The sequence below is a fragment of the Canis lupus genome, chromosome X, assembly GCF_003254725.2.
Source record: "Canis lupus dingo isolate Sandy chromosome X, ASM325472v2, whole genome shotgun sequence".
NCBI lineage: Eukaryota > Metazoa > Chordata > Mammalia > Carnivora > Canidae > Canis > Canis lupus.
Window position 1 is genome coordinate 56253776 of NC_064281.1, and position 24407 is coordinate 56278182.

A 24407-nucleotide genomic window follows, 5' to 3' on the forward strand; every position below is an offset into this window, starting at 1 on the left:
CAACACCCCATTTCATCTTCAAATATCTTGGTTTGGATAATATATTATTGTATCATCATCCTACCTCTGATATAGAAGAAGGAATACTGAATTGAGGGCCTGGGTTCCATTGATTCACCAACTGATTGATTCATTTGTTCATGTATTTATTCCATCAACATTTATGGAGTATCCATTCTTTACCAAGCACTAGGTGCTGGTGAGTACTCTCTTGAGTTGTTGTTTTTTTTAAATTATTAGACTTTATTTTTTATTATTTATTATTTTTATTTTTTAAAGATTTTATTTATTCATGAGAAACACACACAGAGAGAGAATGCCAGAGACACAGGCAGAGAGAGAGGCAGGCTCCATGCAGGGAGCCAGACGTGGGACTTGATCCTGGGACTCTAGGGATTACGTCCTGGGCCGAAGGCAGGTGCCCAACCCCTGAGCCACCCGGGGATCCCCTAGACTTTATTTTTTAAAGCAGCTTTAGGTTTACAGAAAAACTGAGCAGAAAGTACTAAGAGTTTTCACATCCTCCTGCCTCTTGTCTCCCCTGACAGGCAGTGTCCCCTATTATCAACATTTTGCATTAGCATGGTACATTTGTTATAGGTGATAAATGAATATGGATACACTATTTTTTTTTATTTTTTTACAAGATTTTATTTATTCATGAGACACACACACACACACACACACACACACACAGGCAGAGACACAGGCAGAGGGACAAGCAGGCTCCATGCAGGGAGCCCGATGTGGGACTCGATCCCGGGACTCCAGGATCAGGCCCTGGGCTGAAGGCGGCACTAAACTGCTGAGCTACCCGGGCTGCCCTGGATACACTATTATGAAGTAAAATCCGTAGTTTATATGAGGGTTCACTTTTGGTGTTGTACAATCCTATGAGCTTTGACAAGTGTATTATGATATGTATTCACCATTCCAGTATCATACAGAGTAGTTTCACTGCCCTGAAAATCCTGTGCAGCATATAGTTGGAATCATATGGTATGCAGCCTTTACAGACTGTCTTCCTTCACTCAGCAGTATGCACTTAAGTTTCTTCCACGTCTTTTTGGCTTGAGAGTTCATTTGTATTTCGCGTGGAAAAATATTTCATTGTCTGGATGTACCATAGTTTGTTTATTCACTTATCTACTGAAGATCATCTTGGTTGCTTCCAAGTGTTGGCAATTATGAATGAAGTGGCCATAAATATTAAAATGCAGGTTTTTGGATGGACATGGGTTTTTTAATTTATTAGAGTAAACAGCAAGGAGTGCAATTGCTGGATCATATGTGTGATACCTTTGGAAGAAACTGCCACTTGTCTTCCAAAGTGGTTGTACCATTTTGCATTCCCACCAGCAAAAATGAGAGTTCCTGTTGTTTCACATCTTTGCCAGCATTTGGTGTTGTCAGTGTTTTGGTTTTTAAGTATTCTAATAGGCATATAGTGGTAGCTCATTGTTTTAATTTGCAATTCCTTAGTGACAGGATAGTGAACATATTTTCATACATTTACTTGCCATTTGTCTATCTTCTCTGGTGAGGTGTCTATTAAGGTCTTTGGCCCATTTGTTAATTGGGTTGTTGTTTTCTTTATTGTTGAGTTTTAAGAGTTCTTTGTATATTTTGATACCAGTCCTTTGTTTTTTTTAAAAAATATTTTATTTATTCATTCATGAGAGACACACAGAGAGAGGCAGAGACATAGGCAGAGGGAGAAGCAGGCTCCTCACAGGGAGGCTGATGCAAGACTCAATTCCCAGATCCCAGGCTGATGCAGGACTCAATTCCCAGACCCCAGACTCAATTCCCTGCCCCATGCCCTGAGCCAAAGGCAGACACTCCACTGCTGAGCCACCCAGCCGTTCCTATTTTTAAGTTTTAAAAAATATTTTATTTATTTATTTGAGAGAGAGTGTGTGCATGTGAGACAGAGAGCATGGGCCAGAGAAGAGGCAGATGGAGAGGGAGAAGCAGACTCCCCGCTGAGCAAGGATCCAGACATGGGGCTCAATCCCAGGACTCTGGGATCATGACCTGAACCAAAGGTAGACACTTAACTGACTGAGCCACCCAGGCACCTCTGCTTAGTATATTTTAAAACCTACACTAAAATGAATACAACTATTAAAGTGAAAAATATCTTTGTGTCATCTCAAATTGTCTCTCACACAGAGGCACATTGTGGGAAAAATCACTGTAGGGATTGCTCTTAGACAGCAGGTACCCAGGCTTCTCTGCTGCTTCTAGTATCTGAGAACCTTGAATGGTGCCCCCCACCCCTGACCCCCTGCCATCCAGCTCCCTCAACCCAACCTGGTCCCCATCTGTGTCCATTTATTTCACAAGCCTTTATTGAAGTCTACATTGGGCTGGCCCTGTGCTAGGTGCTCAGGTCACAAGGGAGAACAAAACACAGTTCTTGCCCTCAAGTTCTCAGTCTAGTGGGGAAGGCATATATGGAGACAAACACATCATGTTCCCTAACAAGGTGATAAAATATCAGTGTGTACAGAGTGCCAAGGACATACAGAGAGGGTATGGAGGGCTTCACAGAAGAGGCAGCATCTTCAAGGGCAAAGCTAGAGAGAATGATCCAGGCACAACTGGATAGGTAAAGGCAACAGCAAAGTTTTTGTGGCCAGACCACAGGATGATGGTCAGGGAAGGGGGCAATGAGGTTGGAGAGATGGCCAGAGGCCAGATCATCAAGGGCCTAGAAGGCTGTGGCCTTATCCTAGAGGCCATGGGGAGCCTCTGAATAATTTTAAGATGGGGAGGAGGTCCATCTAGCTTGATCTAGGGCTAAAGGAAGTTTTCTACCTGCTGCCCCATCACAACCATGTTTGAGGGGGTTCTCACTCTCTACCTGGGAACAATGGCAGAACAAAGGATTTCTATGAAGCCGTGGGCATGTGCTGATATGGAACGCTGATTTAATTTTAGCTCTTAATTGTCAACTGTATTGCTTGCCTTAGAATGTAGATCCCTCTTGTCACCAGAAAGCCTTTCAGTGACAATTAAATATAATCACCAATTACCATTTGTCTGCCTCTGACCTGAATTAGAACCTGAGGCTGTGGATTAATCCCACCAAGCTTCTGGCATCTGTAGGATATCGGCACTTAAAAGATACTACTCTGATGGCTAGGGTGCTCTGGTCTTAGCTTGCAAGGGACTACTGCAACTTCAAACAGAATCAAAGCAATTTCTAAAATAGCTTATGATTCATTTTTTCTCCCCTCCTGTGCCTAAATCTGCTGGCTCCATGTGGAGGGATAGGCACAAGTAACTGTAGAGGTGACATCACAGGAGTGGGCTGCTTGTCTGCCAGCCAGCCTGTGGAGCTTGGCCTGGAGTGGTTTATCTCCTGGGCAGGGCAATGCCTCCCAGGCATTTTGGAGTCACAACTCCAGGTTCCTTTGTCCATGTGCTTTCTCCATATTTCTTTTTCAGACAAAAATTCTGGGCTGGGAAATCCAAGATAATGGGAATAGCAGTGGCAGGAAGAAGAATACAGCCTTACATCTGTATAATGCTTTAAGAGTTGTGAAATCCATTTGCTCCAGTTTGCTCCACCCAAACACCAGTGGGAAATGGAAGCTGGGATTTTAGGCCCGAACTGGAGATAAACTCTCCTTCTCTTGCACCAAGGGGCTAAATGCTAACATTCCCTGTTTACCCCAAGGCACATCATGATTAGGCCTTGGATACCACCAGAAGGTCAGAGTGCTTTCAGTATCTAGGTGCTTCCTGTAAAATAAATTTTTCATCACAAATTGCCTGGCAGGCACAATCTATTAACCATGCCATCCTGATTGTGCCAACAAGTAGTGCCAGTCTTGGCACCACCAACTACTTCTGTACACCCTGGTTTACAGTCCCAATGGTCCCAAAGACCTTTACTGGAGACAAAGTCATGGCTGCTAACTGTGAAGCCCTGAAGGTAGGGTGTGTCATGAACATCTGGAAGTGCCAACAGCTTCCAGAGCAGCTCAAGGGTCTGTGAAAGGAAAAACTGCAATCCGAGTCACACTAGCCACCACAGCGGATCCTGAGGTGAAGGGCCATTGAGCTCAGTCATGAACAGCTGAGGAGTAGGGTGGACGGATTCTTTCCTTGGAGGAGCTATAAAAATAGTTCTGCATTGATCTCATGTTTGCTGTCTGATGTTCCAACACGGGTCCCAGCACAGCTTGCTGTCCCCAGTGCTCTACTGCTACAGTCAGCATGAGAAGTCTCCCAGCCTAGCTTCCCTTCCCTGATGTCCCCAGCATCATGGCTGCCAGGCTGGAAACCAAAGGGGTGGCATACTCTCGCTGGGTCTTCTTGGTTTTAGATTAGATTTCAGCATTGTGTGTGTGCGCATGTGTGATGCCTGTGGTAGCAGTGAGCCACAGACGCTCATCAGTCTTGTAAGAGTGGTGGGTAACCCTGCTGTTGCTACTGTAGCTGCCATTGCCACCACCATGCAAATTCAGAATGACCCAGTGAAAGACCATAAATGCTGGTCAGTGCCATGAAAACGTCATCTTTGTAAACCAAGATGCTGTACTCAGGCCATTCTGTCGGAAATCTTGGCGGGGTATAAAAGTGACCCTTTTGAAAGTTGAATCTGTAAACTTGTATGTAGAAAGTGACTGGCAGAACAGAACAGATCATCACCTCCAAAGCAGAGAGGCCTTCCAGAACTTATTTTCCAGCTAACGGGGGATATGTGCACCTATGAAAATTGATTAAGGATCACTGCTTCAGCCTCTTTTAAGAGACGTGAATAAAAATCTTGGCTTGGGACTGCCTCCTCTCTGGTTGACTGATTTTTCAATTGATTTGTATTTATTAGCTAATGAAATTAAAGTTGTAAAAATGATAACAGAAACACAATAAATCTCCCCCACAACTGGCTGTTTCTATGTCACTATGGTACATTCCTCACTTTGATTACTTCAAAGTCTTATTTTGTTCTCAATTATTCTGTTTTTCTGGCACTGGAGAAAATCAATTTGTTTTATTTTCTCTTATTCATGCACTCGATTATGCTCTTCGGGCACATTTAATCACTTTGATGTTTTCATTTTATGGCCCGTCTCTAGGCACTTCGGTTGCATTGCTGCCAACGGGCAAGCAGGACTAATTTGCATGTCACAATAGACTTGAAATCCTAACTCAATTTCGAAATCTTTATGAAATCTCCTTCCAAAATATGCTTGGAGCTGCAAAGAGGCAGAACGATGTGGGTAAACCAGAAGCCTATAAAGACGTTTCTCTTTCTCAAAACACTGAGAGCTCTTAGGTGGCCTGACTGTAGCTTGGGAATGTCACTGTCCAGGTAAAGCAGAGGAGTCCACAGGATGGGATGTCTGTAGAGCTTCCCCTGGAAGTTTGAGGAGAGAATCCTGCAAAGACTGTCCCTCAGCGTCAAGGCCAGGGAGGCTGGGTCTGCTTACTCTGGCATAAAATGCCTATCAGCACTGCTGGATTTGGCAGCTATACTAAAGACAGCACCTGAATCTCAGTTGGTTAAAGGGCCTCCGGGTAGACTGAGGGAATTGTCAACACTAAGGCATTCCAGAACTGTGAGTGTTTTACCTTATTTTCTCTAATAAATTCTTTTGAAAAATAGAAAAATGCAGTTTATTTTTTTTAACATTTCAAGTTTTTATTTACATTCTAGTTAGTTAACATATAGTGTAATATTAGCTTCAGGAGTAGAATTTAGTGGTTCATCACTACAAGTGTCCTCCTTAATGCCCATCACCCATTTAGCCCATCCCCTACCTCCATCTCTCCCTCCCTCCATCAATTCTCAGTTTGTTCTCTGTAGTTAAGTCTATCTTCTCTAATAAGTTCTAATCTCTTTCTTGCACCTTGATTATTTTAGAGCTAAAAGCTGGAGGGTAGTAAGGGATATAATTGCTTTAAGCATGTACTTTGAGCAAACAGAAAAAAAAGCTTAATTAAACACATTAGAGTTCTCGAAGTTTTCTTCAAAAAAAAATTTTTTTTCGTATACAACTACCAGCAACTCCACCAGGAAGAAGAAAAATTCCATATTTCCTTTTCTAAACTTTGGGCATGACCTTCAGTTTCTCATGTGGAATCCCAGCTCCCTCACTTGCTCTGTGACCTACAAAATAATCGAACTCCCTAAGTCTCAGTTCTCTCATCTGCTGAATGGAGCTAATAACATTATCTATCTCAGAGACAGATTTGCTTCCCAAACTTCAATACTGTCAAGAAATTTGTCATATTTACATACCACTTATGTGGAGACCTCTCTTATACCAACTGCGCTTTAAAGAAACCTAACCTTAAGAAAAAAATGAAAAAGAAAACATTTAACTTTATCCTAAGCAACAATATCTGTGAAATCATCAGTTTGATGTGACAGTTATATTTCTCTCTAATACACACTAAAACATATACAGTTGACCCTTGAACAACATGGTTTGAACAGCATGGGTCCACTTACACATGGATTTTTTTACAGTATAGTACTGTAAATGTATTTCCTCTTTCTTATAATTTTTATGATATCATTTTTTAAAATATTTTATTTATTTATTCATGATAGACATAGAGAGAGAGAGAGAGAGAGGCAGAGACACAGGCAGAGGGAGAAGCCGCTCCCCGTGGGGAGCCCGATGGGGGACTCGATCTGGGGGACCTCGGGATCATGCCCTGAGCCAAAGACAGATGCTCAACCACTGAGCCATCCAGGTGTCCCTGATATCATTTTCTTTTCTCTACCTTACTTTATTGTAAGAATACAAAAACACGAATTCAAAGTGATACAAGCAACCCTATGTTTACAGCAACTTTATTTATTTATTTATTTTTAAAGATTTTATTTATTTATTCATGAGAGAGAGAGAGAGAGAGAGAGAGAGGCAGAGACAGAAGCAGGCTCCATGCAGGGAGCCCGACGCGGGACTCGATCCTGGGTCTCCAGGATCACACCCTGGGCCGAAGGTGGTGCTAAACCGCTGAGCCACCTGGGCTGCTCAGCAGCATTATTTATAATAGCCAAGATATGGAAACAGCCTAGTGTCCATCGATTGAAGAATGGATAAAGATGTGGATATATATGGTATATATATAATATAATATAATATAATATAATATAATATAATGATGTGATATATATAGTATTCCATTATATATATATCACATCTTATATTATATATATATAATATATATATCACATCTTATATATAATGGAATATTATTCAGCCATAAAAAGAATGAAATCTTGGCATTTGTGACAACATGGATAAAGCTAGAGAGTATAATGTTAAGCGAAATAAGTTAGCCACAGAAAGACAAATACCATATGGATTCACTCATATGTGGAGTTTAAGAAAGAAAACAAATGAGTAAAGGAAAAAAGAGACAGAGAGAGAAATCAAGAAACAGACTCTTAATTATAGAGAACAAACTGATGGTTACCAGAGGGGAGGAGGTCGGGGGATAGGTTAAATAAGTGATGAGGATTAAGGAGTACACTTGTGATGAGCACCAGGTGATGTATGGAATTGTTAAATCACTGTATTGTATACTTGAAACTAATATAACATTGTATGTTCATTAATGGGAATTAAAATACTTAAAAAAGAATACAGTACACAATATATATACAAAATATGTGTTGATTGTTTATGTTTCAGTAAATTTTCTGGTCAACAGTAGGTTATTAGTAGTTAAGTTTTTGGGGATTCAAAAATGATATGCATTTGTGTCTACCCAGGGACGCCAAAAAACAAAGATAAAAATTAAAAAAAAAAACAAAACAAAAAGTTAAATGTAGATTTTTCAAGTGTGTAGGGTGTTGGTGCCCCTAACAGTCACATTGTTCAAGGGTCAACTATACATTAAACATACCAAATCCATTCCTACCTTAGGGTTTATCTTACTCTTCTTTTTATCTAGAATGTTTTTCATCCCAATTTTTGCAAAGCTCCTTCCCTTACTTCATTAAGCTCTATTCCCAAATGTCATTTCCTCAGGGAGGGCTTTACTGACCACCTATCTAAAATAGCATCCCCATCGGAATTTATCAGTAACCAATATCAAATATTTATTTATTTGCTTATTGTCTATCTTCCTCACTAGAATGTAAGCTCCATGATGGACAAGGCCTTTACGTGTCCTATTTACATCTCTATTACCAGTGCCTACAGTAGTGTCTGGCACATATCTACACCAAATATGTATTTGTTAAATGTATGAAACATTAAAATAAAAAATTAGCTTAGCAGCAACCAGGATCCCCTTCCACCAGAGAAGGCAGAGTGGAAAGCCAGAATTTTTATCCCTGTTCAATGGCAAGGAGGCTCACCCACTGCCATCAGTAGAGACCACATGGGGAGCAGCAATAAGGTGCCACTTTCATTCTCAGCCAGATGGTATCAGTGGAGTTCTAATAGGGAACCTGAATTTCTACTCTGCTCAGTGGTAATGAAGTGTCCCACTTTCCCCACAGGCAGTCAATGGCAGCTAAGTGGGGAACCTAGACTTTTATCACCAACTGGAAGTAATGAGGTGGTGCTCCCCTCCTCTGCCATCATAATGTCAGAGGAAGCCTGCTAAAATAGAAGATTTAAAGAAGATACAGAGTTCATAAAAATATCAAAAATATTCAGGATACAATAGAAAATCACCCACACCAAGAAACAGGAAACTATCAATTTGAATGGGAAAAAGACAATCAACAGATGTCAACATAGAGATAACATAGAAGTTGGAAATACCTGACAAGGAGTTTAAAGAGGCCATCATAAAAGTACTTCACTGAGCAATTATGAACATGCTTGAAAAAATAGAAAATAAGTCTCAGCAAAGTGATAGAAGAAATAAAAAAAACTAAATGGAAATTTTAGAACTAAAAGATACAAGTGAAATAAAAAACTCAATAGATAGGCTCCATAGCAGAGTGGAGGGAGGTAGGAGAGGAAAACTCAGTAAACTGGAATATAGAACAATAGAAATTATCCAATTTGAGGGGATCCCTGGGTGGCTCAGTGGATTAGCACCTGCCTTCGGCCCAGGGCATGACCCTGGAGTCCTGGGATCAAATCCCACATCGGGCTCCCTGTGTGGAGCTTGCTTCTCTCTCTCTCTCTCTCTCTCTCACGAATAAATAAATAAAATCTTTAGGGAATCCCTGGGTGGCTCAGCCTGCCTTTGGCCCAGGGCGTGATCCTGGAGTCCTGGGATCGAGTCCCACATCAGGCTCCTTGCATGGAGCCTGCTTCTTCCTCTGCCTGTCTCTCTCTCTCTCTCTCTTTCTCTCTGTGTCTCTCATGAATAAATGAATAAAATCTTTAAAAAAATCTTAAAAAAAATAAATTTCCCAATTTGAAGAAAAGGCAAAAAATGGTCTGAGAAAATGGGAAAAACCTCAAGGACCATGTGGAACTATGGTAATAGATCTAACCTTCATGGGGCATCTGGGTGGCTCAGTCAGTTGAGCGACTGACTCATGGTTCCAGCTCAGGTCATGACCTCAGGGTTGTGAGACTGAGCCCCACATCAGGCTCTGTGCTCAGTAGGGAGTTTGCTTGAGATTCTCTCTCTGCCCCTCCCCTTACTCTCTGTCTCTCTCTCTCAAATAAATCTTTTTAAAAAAGGATCTAACACATTCATGTCACCAAAGTCCCAGAGGGCAAGGAGAAAGGGGATAGGACTAAAAAAGAATTTCAAGTAATCACTAGGGGCACCTGGGTGGCTCTATGGTTGAGTGTCAGCCTTTGGCTCAGGTCATGATCCCGGGGTCATGGGATCGAGTCCCACATCAGGCTCCCTCCAGGGAGCCTGCTTCTCCTTCTGCTTATGTATCTGCTTCTCTGTATCTCTCATGAATAAATAAAAAAATTAATACCCCCCCAAATGGCTAAAGATCCCCCAAATTTGGCAAATTTGGCCTATAGATTCAAGAATCTGACTGAACTCCAAACTGGATAAATCCAAAGAAATCCATGTCAAGACTCATCATAATCAGATTCCTGGAAAAAAAGAAAGGGAAAAAAAATCTGGAAAGCAGCAAAAGAGAAGCAAACCCTTATCCTATAAGGGAAAGATAATTCAAATGACAGTGGTTTTCTCATTAAAAACCATGGAGGCCAGAGGAGGTGGTAAAATATTTTTCAGGTGATACAAGAAAATAACTGTCAACCCAGAATTCTAGGTCTATGAAAATATTTTTCTGGAATGAAGGGGAAATAAAAATATCTCAAAGGAAGGAAAACTAAGAGAATTTGTTGCCACCAGACCTACCCTAACAGAATAGCTAAAGGAAGTTTTTGCAATGGAAAGGTAATGATAACAGAAGGAATCTTGGAACATCAGGAAGGAAGAAAGAACAATGGAATGAGTAAAATATGAATAAACATAAATATACCAGGTTTTTTCCTCCTCTTCAGTTTTCCAGATTATGTTTGATGATTGAAACAAAAATTATAACACTGATGTAGTTTTAAATGTATGTAGAGGAAATACTTAAGGCAATTATATTATAAATGGGAGATAGGAAAGAACTTAAAGGTAGGTAAGATTTCTACACTTCATTCAAACTGGTAAAATGTTGATACTAGTAGACTGTAGTAAGTTAGGTATGTATAATATGTACCCAGAATGGCCACTAAAAAGCCTACATAGAGAGATACAATCAAAACCACTAGAGATGATGGGGATCCCTGGGTGGCTCAGTGGTTTAGTGCCTGCCTTCGGTCCAGGGCGTGATCCTGGAGTCCTGGGATTGAGTCCCACATCAGGCTCCCTGCATGGAGCTTGCTTCTCCCTTTGCCTGTGTCTTTGCCTCTCTCTCTCTCTGTGTGTCTCTCATGAAAAAATAAATAAAAAAATTAAAAAACCCCACTAGAGATGAATCAAAATGAAATTTGAACAGAGGTATAAGTCACCAACAGTAAAGGATGAAAAAGAAAACAGAGAAAGAACAGAGGGAATAAAGAGAAAACAAAAAATCAAATGGCGGATTTAATCCCTAATATATCAAAATTACACTGAATGTAAATTATCTAAATACATTAGTTAAAGACAAAGATTGGTAGAGTGGCTAAAAAAAATCATCCAACTATATGCTGTCCATAAGAAGCTCAGTTCAAGGGCAGCCCCGGTGGCAGAGCGATTTAGCGCCACCTGCAGCCCAGGGCCTGATCCTGGAGACCCGGGATCGAGTTCCGCGTTGGGCTCCCTGCATGGAGCCCGCTTCTCCCTCTGCCTCTCTCTCGCTTGCTCTGTATCTCTCATGAGTAAATAAAATAAAATCTTTAAAAAAAAGCTCACTTCAAATATGATGTTAGCAGGTTGAAAGTAAAAGCAAAATATATGCCACGCAAACAATCAGTAGTGGCTATACTCACATCAGATAAAGTAGACTCCAGAGCAAAGAAAATTACCATGGACAGAAAGGGACATTACATAATGGTGAAAGGGTCCAAGAAGAGATATAGCAATCTGAAATGTATATGCACCAAACAACAGAGCTTCAGGATACATGAAGCAGAAGCTGATAGAACTAGAAAGAGATTTGCAATTAGAATTGGAGACTTCAACATTCCTCTCTTTGCAATTGATAATAGAACAAGACGGAAAATGACAAAAGAATATAGAAGAACTCAACAATGCTATCAGCCAATAGGATCTAATCGACACTGATAGAACATTCCATCAAACAGAATACACATTCTTTTCTAGCACTTACAGAACATATGCCAAAGTAGATCATATACTGGGCCATAAAACAAATCCCAACAGTTGAAAAAAATTGAAATTATACAGCACATGTTTTCTGACCACAATGGTATCAAGGTAGAAATGAAAAACTTCCTGAAAAAGAAAGCTCCAGGCCCAGATGGTCTCTTTGCAGAATTCTACTAAAAAGGGGAAATAAAGCCAATTCTACCCTATCTATTGCAGAAAATAGAAGAGGAGGGAACACTCCCAAACTCACTTTATAAGGCAGTATTGGCCTGATACTGAAAGCAGATGTTGACAGCACAAAAAAGAAAAGGACAAGCTAATATCCCTCATGAATATAAGATGCAAAATCCTCAAGAAAGTATTAGCGAATAGAATTCAGCAATATATGTAAAAATCATACACAATGACCAAGCGGAGTTTATTCCAGATATACAAGGCTGGTTCAAAATTTGAAGGTCAGTCAAGGTAACCTACTATATTAAAAGGCTAAAGAATAAAAATTATATATAAAAATAAAAATTACATATATATCAGTATTAGTGTGAAATGATGCAGAAGCAGCATTTACCAAAATTTAACACTCATTCGTAACAAAAGCTCATAAAACTAGGAATATAAAGGGGGTACTGCTTCAACTTGATAAGGAAGATCTACAAAAACCTATAGCTAACATCATTCATAGTGGTGAAAGACTGAGTGTTTTTCCTTTGAGTTCTGGAACAAGGCAAGGATGTCTGCTCTCACCATTCTTATTTAACATAGTATTGGAAGTATAAGGCAGTGCAATACAGCAAGAAAAGGAAACAAAAAGCATACAGATCATAAAGGAAGAAATAAAACTGTCTCTATTTGTAGATAAGTGGTGATTTATGTAGAACATTCTAAGGAATCTATAAGAAAACAGAACTAATAAGTAAGTTCAGCAAGGTCACAGGATCTAAGTGCAATATACAAAAATTGTATTTTTTATACAGTAACAATAAACACATGGAAACCAAAGTGAAATATACAATAACTCAAAGAAAAACTTAGGTACAAAATGTGTTTAGGATCTGTATGCTGCAAATTACAAAATGCTGAAGAAGGAAATAAAAAAGCTCTAAGTAAATGGAGAAACAAACCATGTTCATGGATTGGAAGACTCAATACAATAAAGATGTCAATTCTTCCCAAATTGATATCCAGGTTTAACACAATTCCTAACAAAATCACATTAAGGTATTTAGTCATTATAGACCAAATTATTCTAAAGCTTATATGGAAAGCAAAGGAACTAGTATAAGCTAAAAATTTTGAAAAAGAAAAAAAGGAATCACACCTGATTTAAGGTTTATCATATAGCTACAGTGATCAAGACTGTGAGGAGGAATAAACACATAGCTCAACAGAGCAGAAGAGAAAACTCAGAGACTGCTGCCTTGGAGTGAATGAGAATTTTGGGAAGGAATGTCGCCCTAGGGAGCTATCTGGATTTTATAGCCTTCTACTAGACAAAAGAGACTTTACATCATGAGTCAAGGGAAAATCTGCTCCCTTGAGCAGATAGATGAAAGCACCTTAGAATTACTAGGGGTACCTAAGAAAGGAAACAGCACCTGAGAGATATAAAATGCCTACCTTCCAGTCCCTATCTTTTCAGCTGTGTATAGGTGCAGTTACCAGGTTTTGTAAACCAAAAGTTGGGACATAGGTCTGATAAAATAATAATAATAATTGGGATGCCTGAGTGGCTCAGTGGTTGAGCATCTGCCTTTGGCTCAGGTCCTGATCCCACGGTCCTGGGATCAAGTCCCGCATAGAGCTTCCTGTGAAGAGCCTGCTTCTCCCTTTGTCTGTGTCTCTGCCTCTCTCTCTGTGTCTCTCATGAATAAATAAATAAAACCTTAAAAAATAATGATAATAATAATAATAAACTCAAACACATAGGGATGCCTGCGTGGTGCAGTCAGTTGAGCACCTGACTCTGGGTTTTGACTCAGGTCATGATCTCAGGGTTGTGGGATTCAACATATCAAAACAGAACACATCAAGTATTTGTTTCTGTAAAACTATCCCCCTTCCTCCAACAGCTTCCCATCCCAGTTGGTATCCAGGCTGGGAAGCTCAGAATCATCTTTACTTCTTCTTTTCTTTTTGATCCCCTATACATGACCTACTTCCAAGTGTTGATATTCTTTTCAAACATTTCTTAACCATCTGGGAGGAACAGCATAGGAGGTATCTTACTACCACTGTTCTGGTCCAGGCTCTTGCAGGCTCACTCTTGGAATACCACCACGATTCATTCAAATAACACTGCATCATGTTATGTCCTAATTCCAGAACCTAGAATGGCTCCCACTTTATTGTATCCAATATGGACTACTCAGCCTGAAATTCAAGGGAACTTGCAATCTGCCTCTGTCACCCACCTATCTGAGTTTCCCTTGTTTATGAACACTTCCTCATTCTTATCAATTTAAATCCTCCAAGCCTTTTGAAAGCAGTCTCCCTAAAATCTTACTCCCTCACTTCTACATAGCAACAGCCTTATTATTTCCTGATCTGTTTAAGGGGTTAATTTTGTCTCCTTCTCTAGAATTCTCAGCTGTTTATTAGAAGCAGAGACTATGTTTTAAACTTCTCTTATACCTCTCATGGTACTAAGAACATGGGAGGCTCCAAAAAACATTCATTGATTGATTTAGTTGGGCTCTGAAGTAGACACATATTCATACTTCTTAAAATTAACCTGGTTCACAACCTTACTTTGGGAGACATTGCAGGGTGGAAAGGGTTTACTAGGGGCAATGGAAAAAAAGCAGATAGGGGATGATGAGTAGACTTGACTGAGCAATACTGCTAAGGAATGGATGGCACTAGGTCTGGATTCAAATCCTGAGGTCGCCACTTACTTATTACATGCTTATGGGCATGTTACACCATGTCTTTCTTTTTTTTTTTAATTTATTTTTTATTGGTGTTCAATTTACTAACATACAGAATAACCCCCAGTGCCCGTCACCCATTCACTCCCACCCCCCGCCCTCCTCCCCTTCTACCACCCCTGGTTCGTTTCCCAGAGTTAGCAGTCTTTACGTTCTGTCTCCCTTTCTGATATTTCCCACACATTTCTTCTCCCTTCTCTTATATTCCCTTTCACTATTATTTATATTCCCCAAATGAATGAGAACATATAATGTTTGTCCTTCTCCGACTGACTTACTTCACTCAGCATAATACCCTCCAGTTCCATCCACGTTGAAGCAAATGGTGGGTATTTGTCATTTCTAATAGCTGAGTAATATTCCATTGTATACATAAACCACATCTTCTTTATCCATTCATCTTTCGTTGGACACCGAGGCTCCTTCCACAGTTTGGCTATCGTGGACATTGCTGCTATAAACATCGGGGTGCAGATGTCCCGGCGTTTCATTGCATTTGTATCTTTGGGGTAAATCCCCAACAGTGCAATTGCTGGGTCGTAGGGCAGGTCTATTTTTAACTGTTTGAGGAACCTCCACACAGTTTTCCAGAGTGGCTGCACCAGTTCACATTCCCACCAACAGTGTAAGAGGGTTCCCCTTTCTCCGCATCCTCTCCAACATTTGTGGTTTCCTGCTTTGTTAATTTTCCCCATTCTCACTGGTGTGAGGTGGTATCTCATTGTGGTTTTGATTTGTATTTCCCTGATGGCAAGTGATGCAGAGCATTTTCTCATATGCATGTTGGCCATGTCTATGTCTTCCTCTGTGAGATTTCTGTTCATGTCTTTTGCCCATTTCATGATTGGATTGTTTGTTTCTTTGGTGTTGAGTTTAATAAGTTCTTTATAGATCTTGGAAACTAGCCCTTTATCTGATATGTCATTTGCAAATATCTTCTCCCATTCTGTAGGTTGTCTTTGAGTTTTGTTGACTGTATCCTTTGCTGTGCAAAAGCTTCTTATCTTGATGAAGTCCCAATAGTTCATTTTTGCTTTTGTTTCTTTTGCCTTCGTGGATGTATCTTGCAAGAAGTTACTATGGCCGAGTTCAAAAAGGGTGTTGCCTGTGTTCTTCTCTAGGATTTTGATGGAATCTTGTCTCACATTTAGATCTTTCATCCATTTTGAGTTTATCTTTGTGTATGGTGCAAGAGAGTGGTCTAGTTTCATTCTTCTGCATGTGGATGTCCAATTTTCCCAGCACCATTTATTGAAGAGACTGTCTTTCTTCCAATGGATAGTCTTTCCTCCTTTATCGAATATTAGTTGCCCATAAAGTTCAGGGTCCATTTCTGGATTCTCTATTCTGTTCCACTGATCTATGTGTCTGTTTTTGTGCCAGTACCACACTGTCTTGATGACCACAGCTTTGTAGTACAACCTGAAATCTGGCATTGTGATGCCCCCAGATATGGTTTTCTTATTTAAAATTCCCCTGGCTATTCGGGGTCTTTTCTGATTCCACACAAATCTTAAAATAATTTGTTCTAACTCTCTGAAGAAAGTCCATGGTATTTTGATAGGGATTGCATTAAACGTGTATATTGCCCTGGGTAACATTGACATTTTCACTATATTAATTCTGCCAATCCATGAGCATGGAATATTTTTCCATCTCTTTGTGTCTTCCTCAATTTCTTTCAGAAGTGTTCTATAGTTTTGAGGGTATAGATCCTTTACATCTTTGGTTAGGTTTATTCCTAGGTATCTTATGCTTTTGGGTGCAATTGTAAATGGGATTGACTCCTTAATTTCTCTTTCTTCAGTCTCATTGTTAGTGTATAGAAATGCCACTGACTTCTGGGCCTTGATTTTGTATCCTGCCACGCTACCGAATTGCTGTATGAGTTCTAGCAATCTTGGGGTGGAGACTTTTGGGTTTTCTATGTAGAGTATCATGTCATCGGCGAAGAGGGAGAGTTTGACTTCTTCTTTGCCAATTTGAATGCCTTTAATGTCTTTTTGTTGTCTGATTGCTGAGGCTAGGACTTCCAGTACTATGTTGAACAGCAGTGGTGAGAGTGGACATCCCTGTCTTGTTCCTGATCTTAGGGGAAAGGCTCCCAGTGCTTCCCCATTGAGAATGATATTTGCTGTGGGCTTTTCATAGATGGCTTTTAAGATGTCGAGGAATGTTCCCTCTATCCCTACACTCTGAAGAGTTTTGATCAGGAATGGATGCTGTATTTTGTCAAATGCTTTCTCTGCATCCAATGAGAGGATCATATGGTTCTTGGTTTTTCTCTTGCTGATATGATGAATCACATTGATTGTTTTACGGGTGTTGAACCAGCTTTGTGTCCCAGGGATAAATCCTACTTGGTCATGACACCATGTCTTTCGACACCAGTTTCCTAAGTTATGAGGCAATTATGAGGATTAAATGAGATCATATATATAAAGAATCCAGCATATGGCTTTCAATAATGGTAGTTCCCACCTCCTAGATTTATATAGGTATCTGGAGTCTTCATAAGTAATCGCCAAGGGTTTTCATGGTTTGTTAAAATCTGTTGTCTAAGTTACTGTGACTTTGGGGAGCAGTCTCCATTTTTATTTTAGAATTAATAAAGTTTTCTGAATGACACTTTTATAATTTCTCTTTCTGTTTAACAACAGCAACAACAAACCTTTCCAAATTTTTTTACTCTTTAGTGAAATAAGACAGGAACCTGGTCAGTGGGGAAAGCCAGGCTGGTGGTAGGCTCTTGGAAATAACCATAGTGGGCTGGAGAAGAATAAAGGGACAGGGGATGGCAAGGGGAGATAGGGAATGGACATCACAGAGATCTTCTCCTGAAGTAATGCAAATTGGCTCAGGGTATCCTCCACAATCCTGCTCCAAATCCTTCTAAGAAGCCCTAAAACAGATGGTCAGTCTGTCTTGGGACCAACCCTGCCTTTCTACTTATCCTCATGGCTTCCTAGGAAACAAGAGAAGGTGTAGAAATAAGCTGGGTTTCCATGTGTAGAGTTCCACCAGGCAGGAGAACTGGTTCAAACTTGGAGCTTCAACAGGCCTTGGACATGTCCAGACCTGATGTCCTAATTGCTAATCCTTAGAAGAACGTCAATCCCAGACTTCAATTGCCAGAGATGTGGGTTATGCTCAGCACAATAGTTTCCTGAGAATATTACCAAGAGATGTGCAAAGGGTCTCATCTTGGGGCCATGGTACCGTAAATAGCGGAATGGGGCTGACACGACACACTTCAGATAGTAGGAGCTGGATGGGTTGGCTTTTTCCACCTTTTGTCCTCTTTTACTTCTCTACTCAGCTCAAAATGGAGTAGAAAGGTTTAGTAACAGTATGGTAGGGTGATGGGAGCATGGCAGGGCAGGGGGTTAGAGAAGTCTAAAAGGCCTGGATCAGAGGACAGAATTTCAAGTGTTGCTCATGGCTATATTCCTCCCATTTCCAAGGAGACATCCAATGTCAGGTGCTTTGGATTAGCAACATGGAAGGAACTGGGAATGCAGTGAATGGTGGGAAGAGTTTACCAGGGGCAATTGGAAAAAACAAGGTTGTTTTAAAAAAAATAGGATTGGAAAAATGAAGTATGATGAATACACTTGGCAGGGGAATACTGCAGAGAGAAGGGGGGCACTAGACAGGCCAAACAGTCTGACTCCAAAGCCCCAATTCAAAAAGACCAGGGTTCAAGTGTATGCTCTACCACCTATTAGCACAGGGTGTGGCACACAGTAGGTGCTTAGTAATTGCTTGCTGAATGAATGAACAAATGTGACCTTGGCCAAGTCTCACTTTTCCTCTCTGAGCCTCAGTTTCCTCATCTGGAAAATAAATAGCAGCTATTGTTCTTATTATTTCACCTGTACTGTATCTCCCCTATATCCACATCAGTTGGCTGGTCCATCTCCCCAACCCTATACTGTATAGGATGCCAATGCAGCCTCCTTCATTAGGGGTCAGAAAAGGCACATGTGCACAAGGCTTTCTCTTCCCTCTTGTGTCCTCCCCCTCCTCCTCCTTCTTACCTCCTGGCCCTATTTGTCTCCTTTTCTATACCAGGCAAACTTGGGGTACAGTCTGGGAACTCAGAGCAAATGAGTTGTAACCTCCAATTACAGTGTCAACACATACACATGTGCAACTCACACTCCCTCTGCACTCCTCCACAGAAGGTTGGGTTTGGGTTGCATCACACAGAGCCAAGCAGGCTTGGGGAGCTAGCCACCCCTGGAGATTGATCACATCAGCACTGTTCCAACTTTGGAAGGTTCATTGTGAGCCAACTCTTCTGGAGTATGTCAAGCAGAGGAAAGGCAAACAAGTTTGAGCATATGAAGATGGTGTGAGGATGGTTTTACAGTAGTGGGCATGAGCTAGGCTGAGTGATCCACACTTCCTTGTGAACACTGACACATATCTTTGAGATTTATTGGCATGAAAAGAGCAATTTGTTAGAGCAAAACATAGCTTTTTCCTGTATAAAGCTAACAGCTTGAATTGATTCTCCAAGGTTTTATTTTTGTCTTTTTTTTCCTCTTGGAAAGTCTAATGGGCAGTAAAGATGGGATAAGGTAAGGTCTAAATCTGCCTGTCCCTCCAGTCAACCTGTAGCATATGGAATGTATCTCTATAAGATGAACCTCCCCAGGTTTGATCTTTAGTAGGTTAAAAATCCCATCTTCTGTGCTTTAAGGGATGTGGTGAGAAAGAGAAAAAAACCAACTTCAAAGGCTAACAAATTCTACAAGACATGCTGGCTAAACTTCCTCTCATAGAGTGGAGCTTAATCCATACACTTCATCATTGACATCCCATCTTCCCAAATCAATCCATGCCTCCCCCTCCTTTGTTTTTAAAATGAGGGAAGGAGGGCAAAAGATACAGGGAGAAATGGCTGGCCTTGCTGAGGTTTTTATATGTAAGAATAAATGAGAAGTCATGTAGGCAGGTTCAGGAAAATTTTTCAGAATGTAGAAAATTCAGCAGCTTTTCCACACTGACCATTGTCATGGCAACGCACTATCTGATGGCAGCATGCGTCACCAGGCTGGAGGGGCACAGTCTCAGTATAGCAGGTTAATCGGGCCATATTTAGCAACATTTGGACTTCTTTCTAGCCTCGTTTCTTCTAGGTTTAGCTGAATTTCTTTTTGGTTCTTGACTTGTGTGCTCTGCTCATTTGCATGGCTAGAACACAAGACTTTGCCAATATGAAAGAGATGGCTAAATGGAAAATCTGAACATTCCTAGTATTCTATAGCCACTCTACTTGCTGTCTGCCCTCCCTGGCTACTCCCTACCCACTCTCAGCCATTTAATTTCTTTTCTTCTCATCAATTCTTTCCTGTACACAGTATTATCCCCCTGCCACTGCCCCAAAAACTGTGACATCTACCAACCTCTGCACTCTCATCATATTCTTTTTATTGTTTTTCTATTTTCTCATTTTTAACATACAGCATCCTAGGATCTTAGGATTAGAAGGAATCTTGACAATAATCTAGTACTATCACCCTCCCCCAATGCAGAAGCCTTTCTATGATATGACAGTCAAGTGATTATCTAGCCTCTACTTGCATGTCTCCAGCAACAGAGACCTCATTCTTTTTTGGGAAGTCTGCTCCACTTTGGACAGGTTCAAAATGTTAGAAAATTCTTCCTTCTACAATAAAAATTTGCCTTTTTTATAATATTTACCTGAGAGTTCTAGCTCTGTGCCCTGTGACCACATAGACTCGGTCTATGCCCTCTGCTCCGGGACAGCTTCTCAGAGATATGAAGGCCATGTTCCCCTTGTCTTCTTTTCTCCAAAAGCCCTAGCTCCTCCAATCAGATCTCTTGGAGCCTGGTCTATAGTCCTTTCCCCATCCTGACTGACCAGTAGCATGCTCCTATTTGTCTAGAGCCTATGTATGTATGTATGTATGTCTAGAGCCCTTTGAAAATGAAGTTGATACTGCATCAGCTTCTCTGGAGACCAACTTGTCCTGGAGACTCACACTGAAGTCCACATTGACTAAAATCCCTAACTCTTTCAGACAAAATGCTGCTGAGCCACATCTTCCCATCTTGTATGTGTCTAATTGCTTCGGAGGACCCAGTTCTTGGTCCATACATTTTCTTTTTCTTTCTTTCTTTCTTTCTTTCTTTCTTTCTTTCTTTCTTTCTTTCTTTCTTTCTTGTTGTTGTGAAAAATTTATTTATTTATTTATTTATATTTTTAAATTGGAGTTCAATTTGCCAACATATAGCATAACACCCAGTGCTCATCCCATCAACTGCCCCACTCAGTGCCTGTCACCCAGTCACCCCCACCCCCCACCCACCTCCCTTTCTACCACTCCTTGTTCGTTTCCCAGAGTTAGGAGTCTCTCATGTTCTGTCTCCCTTTCTGATATTTCCCACTCATTTTTCTCCTTTCCCCTTTATTCCCTTCCACTATTTTTTATATTCCCCAAATGAATGAGACCATATAATGTTTGTCCTTCTCCGATTGACTTATTTCACTCAGCATAATACCCTCCAGTTCCATCCAAGTCGAAGCAAATGGTGAGTATTTGTTGTTTCTAATGGCTGAGTAATATTCCATTGTATACATAAACCAGATCCTCTTTATCCATTCATCTTTCGATGGACACCGAGGCTCCTTCCACAGGTTGGCTATTTTGGACATTGCTGCTATAAACATCGGGGTGCAGGTGTCTCAGCATTTCACTGCATCTGTATCTTTGGGGTAAATCCCCAGCAGTGCAATGGCTGGGTCATAGGGCAGATCTATTTTTAACTCTTTGAGGAACCTCCACACAGTTTTCCAGAGTGACTGCACCAGTTCACATTCCCACCAACAATGCAAGAGGGTTCCCCTTTCTCCACATCCTCTCCAACATTTGTTGTTTCCTGCCTTGTTAATTTTCCCCATTCTCACTGGTGTGAGGTGGTATCTCATTGTGGTTTTGATTTGTATTTCCCTGATGGCCAGTGATGCGGAGCATTTTCTCATGTGCTTGTTGACCATGTCTATGTCTTACTCTGTGAGATTTCTGTTCATGTCTTTTGCCCATTTCATGATTGGATTGTTTGTTTCTTTGCTGTTGAGTTTAATAAGTTCTTTATAGGACACCTGGGTGGCTCCGCAGTTGAGCATCTGCCTTTGGCTCAGGTCATGATCCTGGGGTCCTGGGGTTGAGTCCCACATCAGGCTCCTCACAGGGAGTCTGCTTCTCCCTCTGCCTATGTCTCTGCCTCTACTCTCTGTGTGTCTCATGAATAAATGAATAAAATCTTTAAAAAACATAAAAAAATAAGTTCTTTGTAGATCTTGGATACTAGTCCTTTATCTGATACGTCATTTGCAAATATCTTCTCCCATTCTGTAGGTTGTCTTTAGTTTTGTTGATTGTTTCTTTTGCTGTGCAAAAGCTTCTTATCTTGATCAAGTCCCAATAGTTCATTTTTGCTTTTGTTTCTCTTGCCTTCATGGATGTATCTTGCAAGAAGTTACTGTGGCCAAGTTCAAAAAGGGTGTTGCCTGTGTTCTCCTCTAGGATTTTGATGGAATCTTGCCTCACATTTAGAACTTTCATCCATTTTGAGTTTATCTCTGTGTATGGTGTAAGAGAATGGTCCAGTTTCATTCTTCTGCATGTGGCTGTCCAATTTTCCCAGCACCATTTATTGAAGATATTGTCTTTTTCCCAGTGGATAGTCTTTCCTGCTTTGCCGAATGTTAGTTGACTATTGAGTTGAGGGTTCACTTCTGGATTCTCTATTCTGTTCCATTGATCTATGTGTCTGTTTTTGTGCCAGTACCACACTGTCTTGATGACCACAGCTTTGTAGTACAACCTGAAATCCGGCATTGTGATGCCCCCAGCTATGGTTTCTTTTTTAATATTCCCCTGGCTATTTGGGGTCTTTTCTGATTCCACACAAATCTTAAGATGATTTGTTCCAACTCTCTGAAGAAAGTCCATGGTATTTTGATAGGGATTGCATTAAATGTGTAAATTGCCCTGGGTAGCATTGACATTTTCACAATATTAATTCTTCCAAGCCATGAGCATGGAATATTTTTCCACCTCTTTGTGTCTTCCTCAATTTCTTTCAGAAGTGTTCTGTAGTTTTTAGGGTATAGATCCTTTACCTTTTTGGTTAGGTTTATTCCTAGGTATCTTATGCTTTTGGGTGCAGTTGTAAATGGGAGTGACTCTTAATTTCTCTTTCTTTAGTCTCATTGTTAGTGTATAGAAATGCCACATTTTCTCCAAGTTTAATTTCATTGTGCTACAATCAGAATATTGCTATAACCTGTCAGGATCTTTTAAAAATCTTGATTCACATGTAACTTACATGTCCTCTAAGATTTCCTATTATTTTTCCCAACCCTCAAACTAATCTTTTATCTCAAGTCTTTTAAAAATTTATTCCTCTTGGGTTGCCTGGGTGGCTTAGCGGTTGGGCATCTGCCTTTGGTTCAGGATGTGATCCTGGAGTCTCAGTATCGAGTCCCACATCAGGCTCTCTGCATGGAGCCTGCTTCTCCTCCCCTTTCCTGTGTCTCTGCCTCTCTCTGTGTCTCTCATGAATAAATAAAATCTTTTAAAAAATTTATTACTCTTCTATGTTCCTTACCTTTCCTAATTCTCTTCCCTTTGAATTACCTTCCTTATGTCTTCTCTCCCTTATTATTTCCATTTCTCCAATAGCAAGATGTCATAATTCTGGAGATATGTGTCTGGGTATGTGTGCAAGAAAGCATGAGGCATACAGATATCTGCACATACGTAGGTGTGAGCGAGAAGCTGCAGAGGCTTGTTTAGTTTCTCTGTTTCTATTGCTTTGTTCTCTACGAGGATTTAGAGGCTGGATGGGGCGAAAATGGCAAGGTTGAAGAAGAGGGGTAAGAGAAGTTGGTCCAGGATCAGTCCCAAAGGAAACAGAAAAAGTGTCCTGGGTCTGTGAGGGGCAGGAACAAATTAGGGTTGGAGCACTAGTGTTAATCAGGGCTGCAGGACAATGAGAAGGATTGGCAAAAGGCCAGGAATATAAAGAGTTTAAAGGCCTTAAAGACTGCACAAGGGAGGAGGATTTGGTTAGGAAGTGAGAATTTGTGGGGTTGATATCCACCGAGAAGCTAGAGGGAGGTGGCTTGAAACTATAGGGTCAAGAGAAGGCTGAGTGTTATGGGACACCCCAGAGAGGCGATAAGCATTGCTGTGAGCCTCACCTTACAGGTCTTTGACTTACGAGCTTAGAAAATGTTCTCTGGCCAAAGGAGCCTGGGACATGGAGACCCTGCCCAAGGACTTGGCTGTTGTCACCGACTGGACACTACTAAAGGATAGGGTCTCAATATAACCCTCAGCAAAAACTCCCTAGGACACAATGTATTCCCTCAGACTACCTCTGATACAGTACAGGCCTCCCTTTCATGCTGGATTCTATTCCAACTAGGGAGTCAAAGGTAGGAGAATTGTTGCTATCTTGACCGTTATATGAATAAACATGGGAATTTCACTCTACAAGATGGGCGATATGATACCCTTAGCTTGTTAACACTACAAACAATTAGGATCCAAAAAAATATGCACACATACATACAAATTCAATTAAACAGGAAAATGGGTCACCAGAACGACGTTATAATGTAGATAAAATGAATTGAGTTGTGGAGTAGCAATTGGGGTTAGGAGGGAGGCTCTACTGGAAAGCTAAGGGCAGCATCCTTAAATAGCTGGTGGACAG

General features: G+C 40.7%; 1 protein-coding gene across 6 annotated transcripts in view; it reads right to left on the reverse strand.

Moving 5' to 3' along the window:
* The window catches only part of HDAC8 (histone deacetylase 8), a 218122-nt gene that overhangs the window by 5427 nt on the left and 188288 nt on the right, over positions 1-24407 (reverse strand). Inside the window, exon 12 of one of the 6 annotated variants that reach the window (XM_049107253.1) lies at positions 14790-17043. The exons of 4 other annotated variants lie outside the window; for them this stretch is intronic. In XM_049107253.1, coding sequence (XP_048963210.1) covers positions 14870-17043 — 2174 coding nt within the window. In that variant the 3' untranslated portion in view covers positions 14790-14869. Of the gene's footprint in view, positions 1-14789; positions 17044-24407 lie in introns of those variants that run through there. One more of the 6 variants, XM_049107254.1, reaches the window with a different exon arrangement.